The sequence below is a fragment of the Equus caballus genome, chromosome 1 (genome assembly GCF_041296265.1).
Source record: "Equus caballus isolate H_3958 breed thoroughbred chromosome 1, TB-T2T, whole genome shotgun sequence".
NCBI lineage: Eukaryota > Metazoa > Chordata > Mammalia > Perissodactyla > Equidae > Equus > Equus caballus.
Genome location: NC_091684.1, coordinates 197,424,405 through 197,439,290, shown reverse-complemented (window position 1 = coordinate 197,439,290; position 14,886 = coordinate 197,424,405). Strand labels below are relative to the sequence as shown.

Genomic DNA, 14,886 nt, shown 5'->3' with positions numbered 1-14,886 from the left:
CATACTTTTACTACAGTTTCTATTTTTGAACCATGTGAAGGTATTAATTGTTCAGAAAATATCATCAGGTAAATTAATGTTAAAAACCAGATTGTTGCTTCCACGATGTTTATTTTTATGACACGGCCTTCATCCAGATTCAGAACTGCCGTTACCATCAACGTGAAAACAAGTTTGTAATTCTATCTTGACAAAATTCAGACTTTCAAGTTTTCTCTATTTTGGCCACAAGCTCTCATCCTTAGTAAGGGCAGTTCCTGAGATGAGTTCGATGCATTACCTGTCTTTGTATACCCAGCAAGAAAGTTTATCACGTGGTGTGGGTGGTTGTCCTTCAAAGCTGGTGATTTTTTTCCAAACATAGGTTCCATCTCTTGTTCGCAAATTAACAAAATAAAGCTTTTAAAAGAGGAGAACACCATTAGCAGACAGGGCATTTGAAAAGTAAGTCCATATCTGAGGGATATATGATCCAAAAATATTACTTTTTTCTTTTTAAAAATTTTAATTGTAGAGTTAATGAAAATGAGACTATGTTTTAGAAGCAAAAATGATATATAAAACATACTGAAATAGATCATTTCCCATCATTCTCTTGCCCTGTGGATATTAACTAAATACACAGTTAACTAAGGATGCAGTTAATTCTGAAGCAGAAGGATGTGGGGGAAGAGAAGAGCAGGACTGCTCCGTTTTCACTCTCTTTAAGAATGTATGATCATAAACATAAGACTCGTGACATATATCTTCTTTTTAAAATATTTATAAACTCACGAGATGAAGTGATACATTGAATATTACATTTTGCTGCACTCCTGAATTGAAAGAAAATATTACTCGATTGCTGTATCCTTTGTCATCATATCCTCCAAAAATGTACAGCTTTCCATGAACGCAAGCTCCACAACTTCCTGACATGGAGGTGGGGAGCTCTCCTTCCATGAGGTGCATTGTCCTGCAGCAAGAATAACATGGAATCCCATCACTTTCCAGAAAGGCAAATTAAAATTCCCTTTGAACTCCATGGCTACTTTCTCAATGAAAACTGTCACTGGCAGTTACAATTAAAATGTAAATGTAGCCAATACTGTAAAAACTCTAAGAAGATCCACGGTAGATTTTTCAACCTACTGGGAAAAAAATTATAAAATCTCCACGTGTCACCAGAATTGGGAATGAATTAATACAACAGAGCAAAGTCTTCAGAGACAGCCTTAGTCTTGAGAGGAATGGTAAAGGACAGAGTGGGGAGAGGAAGGGAGCAGGGGAAAGAAAGAGCCAGAGAGAAGAAAGCATTGAAGGAAAAGAAGAAAGACAGGGAATGCTGCAGTGTGTTCTCAGTGGGTCTGACGTTCCCTGTCATCTAAGAGAACATTTACAACAGACATTAAGATTGGACATTCTGCAATTTAAAATACTTACCACAACCCACTATCAATATCATAGGTCCAAATTTCATCATTAGGCAAATATACTTCATTGTCTTCAATAGACTAAAAACACAGAATACATAAAATTATGTTTATCCATACATAGTAACAATTAAATAGTTCCTCAGGATGGGAAAACTGAAATTAAAACACTGCAAACCACAAAATCATAAAGAAGCTCATACACGGTTTTTTCAATATAACGATAGGTCAAAAGAGAAGGAGAGTAAGACATTTTTTAAGAGACGATGGGCAGACGATAAAGGTTTAGAATTCAAAATAGCAAGTACATGAGTCTCAAGAAAAAGACTCAGGGCAATGAAACCTTAGAAGCAGATTCTGAGGAAGGGAAGAGAGCAAAATAATAACACTCCGAGCAGAATACTGAAGACTATAAAGCCAGGAAGAAAAGGAATATCAAAAAAGGACAGTATGTTTTGGGTGAAGGGAAGGAATTTAGGAAGGACATTTTTATAAGGTATAATGAGGAGACTGTGTCAGAGACTTTGATTCATGGAACATAGTTTTTGAGTGCCTACTATGCGCAGGGCATAGTGTTAGGCGTGCATTAAATACAGAAGCTAAGGATCAAGATAAATTTAACTAGTCAAAATGACAACTCTGAATCTGAATAATCTCTAAAGTTGATATAAACAGAACAGTACATTCTGACATTTATGATGAAAAGAGAAATAAGAATAGAATAATAATCTTACTTATATTAAGTTAAAACACTTAGGAGTTAAAAACAATCCTCACATAAATCTATCATAAACTGTTAGAATCTATAAAATAATTAAAAAATAGCTCGTTTTTAAAAGATAGCAGTTTAAGAATTTCTAAGACTGTATGATGTACAAAGTATTCACGGCTAAGTAGATTTACCTAATTTTCTCATTGCTATGTTAAATTTAAACAGTACCTTGACTAATAGGTACTCTCTCTCTCACACACACACATAAAGCAGAAATCTATTTTATTAATTTGAGGAAACTTCCACTTGTGTTTGACTGAGATGGCTAAATTAAGAATACCTGTAAGAAGAGGAGTTAATTGTACAATTACACAGTTTAACGGCACCAGGCTCCAGTAGCCTCGTGTGTACCTGTTTACAACAGAAATATTATGATGATATAATGATATAATAGATAAAATGGACCTGTCACAATTCTGCCTAAGCCCCCGCCGTGCTGCCCGGCTGCTCTCAGAACAGTCTAGAGTCCCTAGAGAGCGCGCTCTGGCACCCGCTGTCCCTCTGCAGTTCATCTGGCCTCTCGCTCACGCTCTAGTCTTCTCTCAGTTCCTAAACCTTGGCGAGGTCCTTGCTGCAACAGGGCCTGCACTGATGCTCCTCTCTCCTGGAAGGCTCTCCTGGAATGTGCCTGGCCAAATACTCCTTCTTTGTGAACTGGTTTAAATGTTGCTTCTCTAACCTCCCAGAATGAGGGTAAAGGATAACAGTCCCTATTAAATGCTCTCATACGTCCCATACCTCTCTTCAAAGTCCTCTATCTGTACCCCACCCACCCACCACCACCACTAACCTATAAGCTTCATGACAGCATGTTTATCCTGTTATAATTCTGTTCCCAGAGCCGAGCACAGTGCACAGCGCATAAAAGGCAAATGGAATATTTGTTGATTGAGTGAGCGAGTGGGTGGGTAAGTGAATACCTGCTAAACCGACTGTGTGCTCGCCTCAGCCTGAGTTAAACACAAGCCCCTTTCACTAATCTTTAAAAGGGGCGGTGCAAAACCACAAATGTAGCACAGAAGTGAAAAACTTGGACCTCGTTCCTTCCCACTTTCTCAAGAGATTCCACTCCTAAATTATCCCTCCTTTTCTACATCATCAACTTTTCCTTCTTTACTAGATCATTCCTATCAATATCCAAATATGCCTGAACATCACTCATCTTTTTTTAAAAAAAACAACTCTCGGGGTTGGCCCAGTGGCGCAGCGATTAAGTTCGCACGTTCAGCTTCTCAGTGGCCCAGGGTCCACTGGTTTGGATCCCAGGTGCGGACATGGCACTGCTTGGTAAAAGCCATGCTGTGGTAGGCATCCCTCATATAAAGTAGAGGAAGATGGGCACAGATGTTAGCTCAGAGCCAGTCTTCCTCAGCAAAAAGAGGAGGATTGGCAGTAGTTAGCTCAGGGCTAATCTTCTTCAAACAACAAAACAAAACAAAACAAACTCTCCCCTGACTCCTTATCCTATCTCTCTGCTGGCTTCACAACAAAACTCCCACACCGAGCTAACTACAGCAGGGCCCCCATGGCTTCACCTCTCATTCCCTCATCAATCCAGATTAATCTGGCTTCTGAGCTCATCATCCCACTAAAACTGCTCGTTTCAAGGTCACCCTAAAAACGGAATCAGTTAACTGATTTCTCCAGAAATATGGCCCAGAGAGATAGAATATACAAAAAAGAAGTTAAGAGACATGGAGAAACAGATGTAAGAACTAAGTCAAATCAGAATTACAGTAGGACATCATATTATTACAAAATAGAGAAAATAAGGAAGAGGCAATATTTGAAAAGACAAAGGTGAAGAGTTGTACAAAACTGTTGAAAGTTATCAATCCTTGAGATCTCAGAAGACCTAAATAGCTCCAAGCAGGATAAAGACATAGAAATCCATACCTGGAGACATCATAGCAAAATGACAGAACATCAAAGAAAAAGATATATTCTTAAAATCTGCCAGAGAAAAGACAAATCATCTTCAAATGAATGGCAACTAATGACTGAATTCTCATTAGCAACAATACAAGATTAAGTAATATTAACCAATGTGTTTAATAAAGTAACTGTCAACCTAGAATTGTATACATAGTGAAAATATATTTTAAGAATCCAGGTGAAATAAAGAAATTTTCAGACAAACAAAAACTAAGACAGTTGGCCAAGAATAGACCCTCCTTTAAAGAAATTCCAATAGCTGTGCTACTTTAGGCAAAAGAAAAATGATCTGAAATGCAACAAGGAATATGATAAAATATTGGTAAATGTGTGGGTAAATTTAAACATAAAAAAACAGCTAAACTTTTCTTGATGCCTAATTTGAGGGGGAAACAGGAAAGAACCAGGGAAATGGGTGATCAGACTTAACTTTCTCAAGTTCTTGAACTTGAAGGGAAGAAGGAAGATTATTAACCTTGAACTTTGTGAAGTATTTGCATTTAAATAAAGAGAGTACCTAAAAGATGGCTAGAAATAAATCATATACTTCTATACAAGCAAAGAGAAAAAAATGGAAAGAGAACAATCCTCATAATAAGAAAGTTAAAGAAGGAGGAGGAGGGGGAGGAGAAAGAGAGTGGGGCACATATAAAGCACATCTGATGAAAAAATTATGTCAGAAATACATTAAGTGAAAATAGACTGAACTCTCCAGATAAAATACATATGTGCTAGACTGCATAAAAATAAGATGCAGCTATTTTGATGTTATAAGACATACATCTAAAACATAAAGATATACAGGGGCCATCCCCATGGCTGAGTGGTTAAGTTCATATGCTCCACTTAGGTGGCCCAGGGTTTCTCTCGTTCAGATCCCGGGTGCGGACATACCATGCTGAGGCGGCATCCCACATAGCAGAGCCAGAAGGACCTACAACTAAAATATACAACTATGTACTGGGGGGGCTCTGGGGAGAAGAAGAAGAAAAAAAAGAAAGAAAGAAGACTGGCAACAGATGTTAGCTCAGGTGCCAATCTTAAAAAAAATAAAAAATAAAATAAAATAAAATATAAAGATATACAAAGTTTCCATCAGAAGGGAGAAAAAGATACACCGTGCTGGTATAGCTGCATTAATATTTGCAAAATAAATTTTAAGGCAAATAACATTACTACTGTTGATAAAGAGGATCATTACTAATTAACAAAATGTTAGATCAACCAAAAGATATAACAATTCTAAATTCATATACACCCAAAAGTTAGCCTAAACAAGCATATAAAGTAAAAACTGACAGGACCACAGGGAAAAACTAACAAATCTACAGTCAGAGCAGGGGTTTTTAATACCTGTTACAGTAACTGACAGAACAGGACATAAAATAATCATTAAGGATATAGGAGATTCAAAAGTACAACTAGCAAGGTTGACAAAATGGACATACATAAAACACTTCACCCAATAATTAGAACATGTATTCTTTATAAGAACAAATGGTATATTTCTGAACATTGATCACACACTAGTCTTTAAAGCACACTTTGACATATTCCAAAGGACTGATATCAGATGGATATAGCCACATTCTCTAAGCACAACACAAGTTAGAAATTAATAACAGAAAGTTCACTATAAAAATGCCATATGTTTAGAAATTTAAAATATCTTCCTAAACAACTTATGGGTCAAATAAGAAATAACAATGGAAAGTAGAAAATATTAGAACTGTAAAATGACAAAATACTGCTTATCAAAACTTTAGGAATACAGCCAAAGAGATACTTTAGAAGAGAATTTATAGCCTTACATATCTACATTGAAGAATTAAAAAGTCTCAGAAAGAATGAGTTGAACATCCAACTTTAGAAGTTCAAGAAATAACAGCATAATAAACCCATAGAAAGTAGGATAGAATAAAAAGCAGATATTGATGAAATTTAAAAAAACAAACAAACAGAGGATTAAGCAAAGCAAAAGCTGGTGTTTCAGAAGGCTGATAGACCTCCAGGAAGATTATTCAATCTGGTGGGGAAAGGAAGGACCATTAAGCAATTGTAGGAATGAAAAAGGGGACGTAGCTGTGGGTACTGCAGAGATTAAACCAAGAGTGTTATGAACAACTTAAGTGCATGCCAACAAATTTTAAAACCTAAATGAAATGGACAGACTCTGGGGGGTGGAGGTGGGGGTGAGGGAACTTTATCAAGCCTGATTCAAGAAAAAACAGAAAATGTGAACAATCCTATAGCTTTAAATGGACTGAATCAGAGATTTAAAACCTCTCCACAAAGTAGGTACCAGGCCTAAGTGACTTTACAGATTAGAAGTTACCAGGGACTGGAGGAAGAGGGCGGGGGAGTGATCGCATAATGGATACAGAGTTTCTATTTGAAGTAATGAAGAGTTTTGGAACTAGATGGTGGTAACATCATAAAACATTGTGAACTGAATTAATGTCAATGAATTGTATGCTAAACTACAGTTTAAATAGCAAATTTTATGTTTTATATATTTTACCAAAATAAAAAACAGTGAAGAAAATTTATACAAAAGAACAAAGGGCCCTAAATCACCAAAATATCCCTGAAGAACAAGAACAAGATAGAGTGCAGCTGGGGCTTTTATAACTCAACATTTAGACTCTAATAAAGGTATTCTAAAGCAGATAATGTGGTTCTGGCACAAGAACAAACAAACAGACCAAGTGAACAGAATAAAGAACCTAGAAACAGATCACACAAGCATGAAAACTTGATGTACGACAGACCAAGTCTGCATACTAGCTGGGAAAGGGGACACTACTCAACGTAGGACACGTGGACAAGTGGTCATCCACGTGGAAAACATAATGAAATCAGATCCCTACCTTAAACCAACCAAATAAAACATTCAGATTAAAAAGAAATTAACACGGAAGGCAAAACTGTTTAGAAGACAATATAGGAGACTTGGTGATCTCCACATTGGGAAAGATTTCCTAAATAAGATGCAGAAAGCACAAAGCATTCAGGAAGATTGAAATTACATTAAAACTAAGAACTTCTGTTGAACAAAAGACAATCATCAAGAAAGAACAAAGATGAGCTACAGGGGCAGGCCGGGTGGCGCAGTGGTTAAGTGCACGTTCCGCTTCGGCGGCCCAGGTTAGCCAGTTCGGATCCCAGGTGTGGACATGGCACTGCTTGGCAAGCCATGCTGTGGTAGGCATCCCACATACAAAGTAGAGGAAGATGGGCACAGATGTTAGCTCTGGGCCAGTCTTCCTCAGCAAAAAGAGGAGGATTGGCAGCAGATGTTAGCTCAGGGCTAATCTTCCTCAAAAAAAAAAAAAAAAAAAAAAGATGAGCTACAAACTGAGAAGACATATTCAACTCATATAACTATATATTTAAAGAATTCCTACAAATCAGTAAGGAAAGACAAATAACCCAATAGACAAGGGAGCAAAAGACATGAACCAGCATTTTTACCGAAAACACAAATACTAGTTCATAAGTTACAATAAGACACTCAACTTTATTAGTAATCAGGGAAATGCAAACAAAAACCACAGAGAAATATGTTACACTCACTGGGTTGGCAAAAAATATAAGGCCAGACAGCACCAAATGTTGTCAAGGATGTGGAGCAAGGAGGAGGCTAGTGGGAGGGTAAATTGATACAAATATTTAGGAAAGTGATGTTTCCAGGTAAGGCTGGAGATGCGTGTACTAGGTGACCAAGCATTCCATCCCTTGGTGTATGCCCCAGAGGATGTGCACGCCCTTGTGCACGTACAATAGGAGACATGTTGTAAGAATGCTCAATGTAGCCCTGCCTATAACAGCAAAACATCATAAACATTCAAATCTTCATCAATAGTGGAACAGAGAAATAAACTGCAGTAAATTCACACAGTAGAATATTATACAGGACACACGTCAAATGAATGAATCCAGGAATGATTTCAAAATATTTAATAAGTGGGGAGCACAAGCACTGACCAACCAGAATGAACACCACATGAAAAGAGGCCCAGCCACGCAAGCGCACACCAGCTGATACAAGTAAGGTCTGAGTCTAAAAGCATAATGTTGACTGAAAGTATTAGGCCACAAAAGAAAACATATGCTGTGACTCCAAAAGCAAATAACATTCTTTCGATATACATACACGAGTGGTAAACCTATAGAGAAAAGACTGATTAACCAGAAATAAGGAGAGTGGCCTCCTGTGGGGTGTGAGGACCAATGTGATCAGTGAAGATAAACAGGAAGCTTCTGAGGTACTCGTTCTAGTTAATTTCTTAACCTGGAAGGTAAGCAGATGTTTACCTCTAAATGATACTTATTTTATACGTTCTTTTGTAGAAACATTTCAACTTCAAAAATTAAGAAAATAAAATTGTAAGAAATGAATATGAAGTGGCTCACAGAATCATCAAGGAGGCTGGAGAACCAGCCAGATCTGTGCAAGGAGGAGCAAAGCCTGAAACCCAGCACAGAACAGGTCTGGCGAGCATCACACTCTAGCTGGTAGCACCACCTCTTCTGCCAGGGACCTTGATCTTCCTTCAAATTCTATCACTGGGTAAAAATCCTCTTCAGGTCCTGATTTTTACATCTTTACTCCTGAGTCCAGATGTAGCACAGATTTATCTAACTAACTGAGTTGAAGCCACCCACCCACAACCTAGCTGCAAGGGAGCCTGGAAAAGTGAGTCCCTGGCACCAGGTTCTTTTTATTGGGCATCCACTATGAGGAATACCCAGTTCTGGAGACTGAGGATACAATAGGGAACAAAATCCCTGGCTACATCCTATAGGGGTAGAGAGGAGCTAGTCAGACAACTAAAATAGATACTCCAACAAGGCTCACTCAGTGGAGGATACTACAAATAGAGGAAGAAGGTTCAAATTCTGGGCATCTAAAAAGGATAAATGTCTTCTACATGACATAGGTGGCCTGTGTGGCTATCTATGAATACATAAAGTGTAACTATTACCTTAAAGAGAATACACAGTTAAGGCTTTTTTTCTTTTTCGTGAGGAAGATTGTCACTGAGCTAAGATCTGTGCCCATCTTCCTCTATTTTGTATGTGGGATGCCACCACAGCATGACTCGATGAGCAGTGTGTAGGTCAGCACCCAGGAACCGAACCCATGAACTCCGGGCTGCCAAAGCAGGGTGTGCAAACATAACCACTATGCCACTGGGCTGGCCCCTTACAGCTTTTGATACACAGTGCTAAATTTCTCCTCTAAAAGGTTACACAAATTTGTACTCCCCCTACCAGTGTTCCAGTAATTCATTTCCCCATGCTCTTCTCAAAAATTCTTTTCAACCTTTGCAAATTGGAGAAGAAAAACCTCGTTATTTTCAGCTGGGTTTCTTTGATTCATATTATATTTGTATTTCTTCTGCAAATTGCTTATATATATCCAATGCTCAATTTCAATGGAGATATTAATCTTTATTTTTACAGGACCTTTGCTTATCATTTATGCATTATGCATTATCATATATGCATTATGCAAATATTTTCCCCAGTTTGTCATTTGCCTTCTTATTTTATGGTGTTTAAAAATCACAGTTTTTAATTCTTTAAGAGTTTGATCTGCCAATCTTTTCTTTTATAGTTTTTCCCAATTCAGTTTTTCTTTTTCCAACTCAAGATTTTACAAAAGTCACGCATTTTCTGCTGGTATTGTATAGCTTAATTTTTCTACATTTAACTCTTCAATCCTAAGGCTCCAATATTATGTTCCTCCAGGCATCCCAGGACTATTTACTGAATAAGCAGTTGTTTTTCCAGAATTGAAATGCTACCTTTTAAATACAAAATAGTCTTACATGCTTGGCCGTTTATGTAACTTCCATTCCATCATCTATCTCAACTTGCATCTGGAGCACTGATTTAATTATTATCGTATTGTGACGTTTTAATGTCTGGCACTGTAAGCCTCCCACCTCGATTCTTTTCAAACACTTTCTGAATTGATCTTTCTTCCCTTTAAGTCCATATCCATAACAGAAACATGTATTAAGCATATTTATGCAGATATGTTCTCTAAGGAAAAGTTCAGAGAAAGGTGTAATAAGATCAACTGTATTATCGACACAAAACTGTTCATATTATTAAGCCCTAAGAAGAAAGATATCATCTGCAAACATGCTAAGACACTGTGCTTTTCCTCCAAAATTTGGGAAAACTGTTCACAACTTTTAAATGTTCCTACTAGCGCATTAAAGTTTGTATGGACTTCAGTTATGTGGAAAGGATAGGGAAGAACCAGGAGCAAAAGAATATTCTGGTACCAATAAGAATTTACCACTAACTCAGCTCAGCCGCTCCTAGCTCTAGAGGCAGGGCTGTTTTCAGACACAGCGTTCTTTAGGATATGTTTGACAAGAGTAATAAGTAATTTAGACAGATATTGGTGGGCCATTCAAGTTTTAGGATATAAAATATGTCTGTCAATTTTGACACACATTGTGTTAATGAGGAGGAAAATTGTGACTGGAACAAATAATCAGAAATTAGCTGTTCATTCTTCTTAACTATTGACTACCGGATTACCTCCAGCTTCCAGGGCCTTTTAGCTATCCTCTGTTCAGAAGGGTCTGAATAAAACAACTGTCAGAAGGAGTCTATATTTTCTCATGACATGCCATGCCTTCTTTTTTGCCTCCCACTCTCCTTTCCTTCCACTTATGCCTTAGACCTATTTAACCGCTGATAATCCCTGGAATTTAAAAAGCAGCAGACAATCTCAATCTGAGGTACTTTCCAGGGCAGTTCTTACAGCACGCTACTCATTGGATCAACAAGTAGGAGGAAAAGAAGTACTTCTTTTCACTGCCACCTGAAGAACTGGAATTTAACTGATTACACAATTTTCAAGATTAAAATGAGATATAAAAAATCCAGACATTTCACTTAGGGGCCCGAAAGAAATCTATACTGTCCCAAACATGAGATATTACAGATTAATATTTTTAAGTGAAATTTTTTTCACAACTTTTGCCATATTAAGAATCAATGTAACAGATGAAGTTTGACACCTCTACATTTTTAAGTAGCAGAGCTCAAAAACAATCAAAATATTCTTCTGCATAAAACCATCACTATATCTGGACTACTTTGTCATCAGGAACAAAGGGTGCAAATACTAGACATTAAGAAAGTACAGTCATCTAATTTATGTCACTTATCATGGGAAAAATATAGCCTTCGGAAATCCAATATACCTGGGGTGGAATCTGGTGGCCTCAAGGTCAAACGGCCATTAAAGTTACTCACTCTCACTGACTCATCGTCCTTATTTTTAAAAGGACTCACCTTACAAGATATGATAGGATTATATAAGATTAGGGACAAGAGTTCCTAGCACATGCCGGGTATAGTAGGCACTCAAAGGTTAGTTCTCATTTTCCCGTCCTGATACTGCACCAAATCAAAAATAAACAAACAAAACAGCAAAAACCCACTCGCATCCGAGGATCATGTCACACAGACGGCATGTACTTTATTTCAGTGGGTGACTCAGCCACGTTACACGTGTCACAAAACAGGATGGAGAGTCAGGAGACGCAGGGTCTACTCCCAGCAGAACTTGCAGATGGCCCGCGAGTGTCCTACGTGTAAACTAAAGGGGCTGGCATCTACGTCTGCACTGCCCTCCAGCTTCAGCATCCTTGAGTCTGCAATCCTATGACGCCAGAAACAAAGCGCACACGCGCGGTCAAACCTCCACGGCAGGTAGAACTTGCGGGCGTACAGCTCTTCGGTACGTTGTCGCTAAGGTGAGTCTCTCTGGAGACTCGGAGAGAGCTTGGTGACGACCCACTGGCAAGGGACCGCCACGAAACAAGGCTCAGCACGGTACGAACCGAGGCGCCGCGCCACCTCGTCCGCCGACAGGGACAGAGGCACCAACTGCGCACGGCGCCCAGCGCGCCTCTCGCCCCTGAGCGCGGCCCCCAGAGTGCGGACCCCCCCAGAGCGCCGCCCCCCGAGCGCGGCCCCCCCACCCACGAGCGCGGCCCCCATACCCCCGACCGCGACCCCCCACCCCCGAGCGCGATCCCCCGAGCGCGCGGAGCCCCAGGGCGGCCGCGGGACGCACGGCGCGGCGGGGTCGGGGCCTGAGCGGAGCCGGGGGCGGGCGCGCGGCCGAGGGGCGGGGCCGGCGGGGCGGGGCGGCCCGCCTCTTCCCCTTACCACGTAGCCCCCCCACACGTAGAGGCAGTTTCCGTCCACCACGGCGCAGTGGCCGCTACGCTCCTCGGCCACGCAGAACGGTCGCGAGTCCGCCATCCGCGCCGCCGCCGCCGAGCGGCCTCTCACGCCGGCTCTTCCGCGCCGGACGGGGCGCCGCGAGGGTCGAGATTGGTGGGGACGCGGCCGTGCGTCTGCGCGCCCGCGCCCGGAAGCCAGCGGGGCGGCGCCGGGGGGCGCGCGGGCGCGTCCCGGGGTTGCGCGGCCGGGTCGCGGGGGGCAGGGTCTTCCAGTCCCTGTGACCGGAGTCAACGTGTTAACACACCAACGCTTTCCGCTCAGCCTGCAGCAGAGACGGTTATCCACCAGAGTAGTGTATGTGTATTTAATTTAAGTTTGCATTTTTTAAAATCCGGACCTTTCTAAACTACACGCCAGCCGGCTACGACCTGAGCCCAAATCCCGTCCGCCGCCTGTTAAAGGCCCACAAGCTAAGAACGTTCTACATTTGGAATGTTTGGGAAAAAATCAAAAGGATGATATTTCGTGAAAATGCTATGAATTCCGCTGTCAGCCCTGTCCATAAAGTCGTGTTGGCGCCCGGCCCCCTAACTTGCTCAGGCGCTGTCCCCAGCTGCTGTCACTCCGCACCCCGGGGCGAAGAAGGAGGACTGAGCCGTTGCGACGATGCCCGTGTAGCCCACACTGCTGGAAATACTTAGTCTGGCTCCCGACAGAAAAAGTTGGCTAGCTCTTGTTAGAAAGTGATGTTATTGAATGAAAACTAGGGCCAGGAGAGAAGATAATAATTCTACCGGTGTCTGTAAGTGCCTTTGTCCAGAGTTACCCTTTGGAGAGACTCTGGCTGCGCACTGATCGGAACAAGTTAATTCATTGATTTATTCACTATACACCTACTTATGCCTGCTCGCTGTAGGTAGTTGGTGCTGAGGCTCTAATTAGACTGGAAACTCTTCAAAGGAATCAAGTAGTATTGACACTCCAGAGCTCAGTACCAAGTGGATGCTAAATTAATATCTGTTGACTAAATGAATGAACAAACAAAGTGAATTTTAAGATGAAGAGGACGTAGTAGCACCACAGGGGCTTCAAAGTCCAGGCGGAGGGAAAGATGTAAAGAAATACATGCAATTTGGGAGGAAAAGTGGTATAGTAGAAACGTAGACAAAATACAGCAGAAAAGTGGGAAGGAAAGATGTGATCTGTTGGGGAAGGGGTGCACAAAGGGACACTCTTGAGTTTTTCTTACCCGTTGTAGAAATAGTTCAATATGGCTGTGGATGCTTGTAGGACGTATCCAAGGATAAAGCTGGAACAGACAATCACACAGCCTTGCATGTCCTGCTAAGGAGTCTGAACTTTAACTGTAAGGCTAAAAGGGTCTTAAGCAGGGAGTAAGTAGATAATGTAACTTGATTATTCAAACATTTACTTTGGATTGGCATGGTGGGGGAGTCAGGACTGAAGGCTGAAAGATGGATAGCACACAGCACCGCTCTGTAAAGTAGGTCCTCAGAAAATGGTAGTAGCAGTAGTAGTAGTCATTGTTATTAATGCTGTGGGGGATCAGAATTTGCCACCCAAAAATGTGTCTCTGGTTTGATTTTTTAAATTCTTTTTTTATTGCAGTAACAGTGGTTTATAACATTATATAAATTTCAGGTGTACATCGTTATATATTTTGATTTCTGTGTAGATTACAACGTGTTCACCACCCAAAGACTAATTACAATCCACCACCACACACATGTGCCTAATCACCCCTTTTGCCCTCCTCCCTCCCCGCTTCCCCACTGGTAACCACCAATCCAATCTCTGTTGCTATGTGTTTGTTTGTTGTCATTTTTATCTTCTACTTATGAGTGAGATCGTATGCTATTTGACTTTCTCCCTCTGACTTATTTCAGTTAGCATAATGCCCTCAGGGTCCATCCATGTTGTCACAAAGGGCCAGATTTCATTGTTTCTTATAGCTGAGTAGTATTCCGTTGTGTGTATATACCACATCTTCTTCACCCATTGGTCCCTTGATGGGCACCTAGGTTGCTTCCAAGTCTTAGCTATTGTGAATAATGCTGCGATGAACACAGGGGTGCATGTATCTTTATGTATTTGTGTTTTCATGTTCTTGGGATAAATATCCACCAGTGGATGATTATTTTTAAGAACAAAAGACTCTGAAAGAAACTTTGGCCTTCCCCCTAACTACCTAAAAGAATTTAAGATAGAAGGCCTGTCCCCAGGACAAGCCATCACCATAGATAACTCTGGGTATAGGTAGACTGGGAGGGTCCTTGCTAAGCCTATTTTTATCCAAGTTCTGTCTCTCAGGTCACATGTCTACAGATGGCCCCACAAACATTTGTTTAGCAAACATTTGCTTTTCCAGCTCCATGTAAATTGCCTTCCTCCCCTTTGGAATCCCAAACCACTACCCTCAACATCCTCCTTTGTCTTTAGCTGAAGATGGTATTTAAGGTGGTGGCTTCAACCATTTTGGAGAGTTACTCAATTTTCCTGGGTTTCTCCTACGTATACGTG

At 40.7% G+C, this 14,886-nt stretch overlaps 2 protein-coding genes across 9 annotated transcripts in view; one reads left to right on the top strand and one right to left on the bottom strand.

Annotated features, from left to right (window-relative positions):
• Positions 1-12,581, bottom strand: part of KLHDC1 (kelch domain containing 1) — a 49,163-nt gene extending 36,582 nt beyond the window's left edge. For 3 of the 8 annotated variants that reach the window (XM_023624734.2, XM_070242421.1, XM_070242445.1), the window contains exons 1-4: positions 12,328-12,581; positions 1,423-1,493; positions 838-955; positions 281-399 (exon numbers count right to left, since the gene is read on the bottom strand). In XM_023624734.2, coding sequence (XP_023480502.1) covers positions 281-399; positions 838-955; positions 1,423-1,493; positions 12,328-12,423 — 404 coding nt within the window. In that variant the 5' untranslated portion in view covers positions 12,424-12,581. Of the gene's footprint in view, positions 1-280; positions 400-774; positions 956-1,422; positions 1,494-11,594; positions 11,816-12,327 lie in introns of those variants that run through there. The other 5 variants (XM_070242429.1, XM_023624727.2, XM_070242437.1 and 2 more) reach the window with 5 other exon arrangements.
• The window catches only part of POLE2 (DNA polymerase epsilon 2, accessory subunit), a 38,780-nt gene continuing 35,741 nt past the window's right edge, over positions 11,848-14,886 (top strand). The window contains exon 1 of the mRNA XM_070242380.1: positions 11,848-11,988. The gene's annotated coding sequence lies outside the window, so the exon portion shown is untranslated. The remainder of the gene's footprint in view (positions 11,989-14,886) is intronic.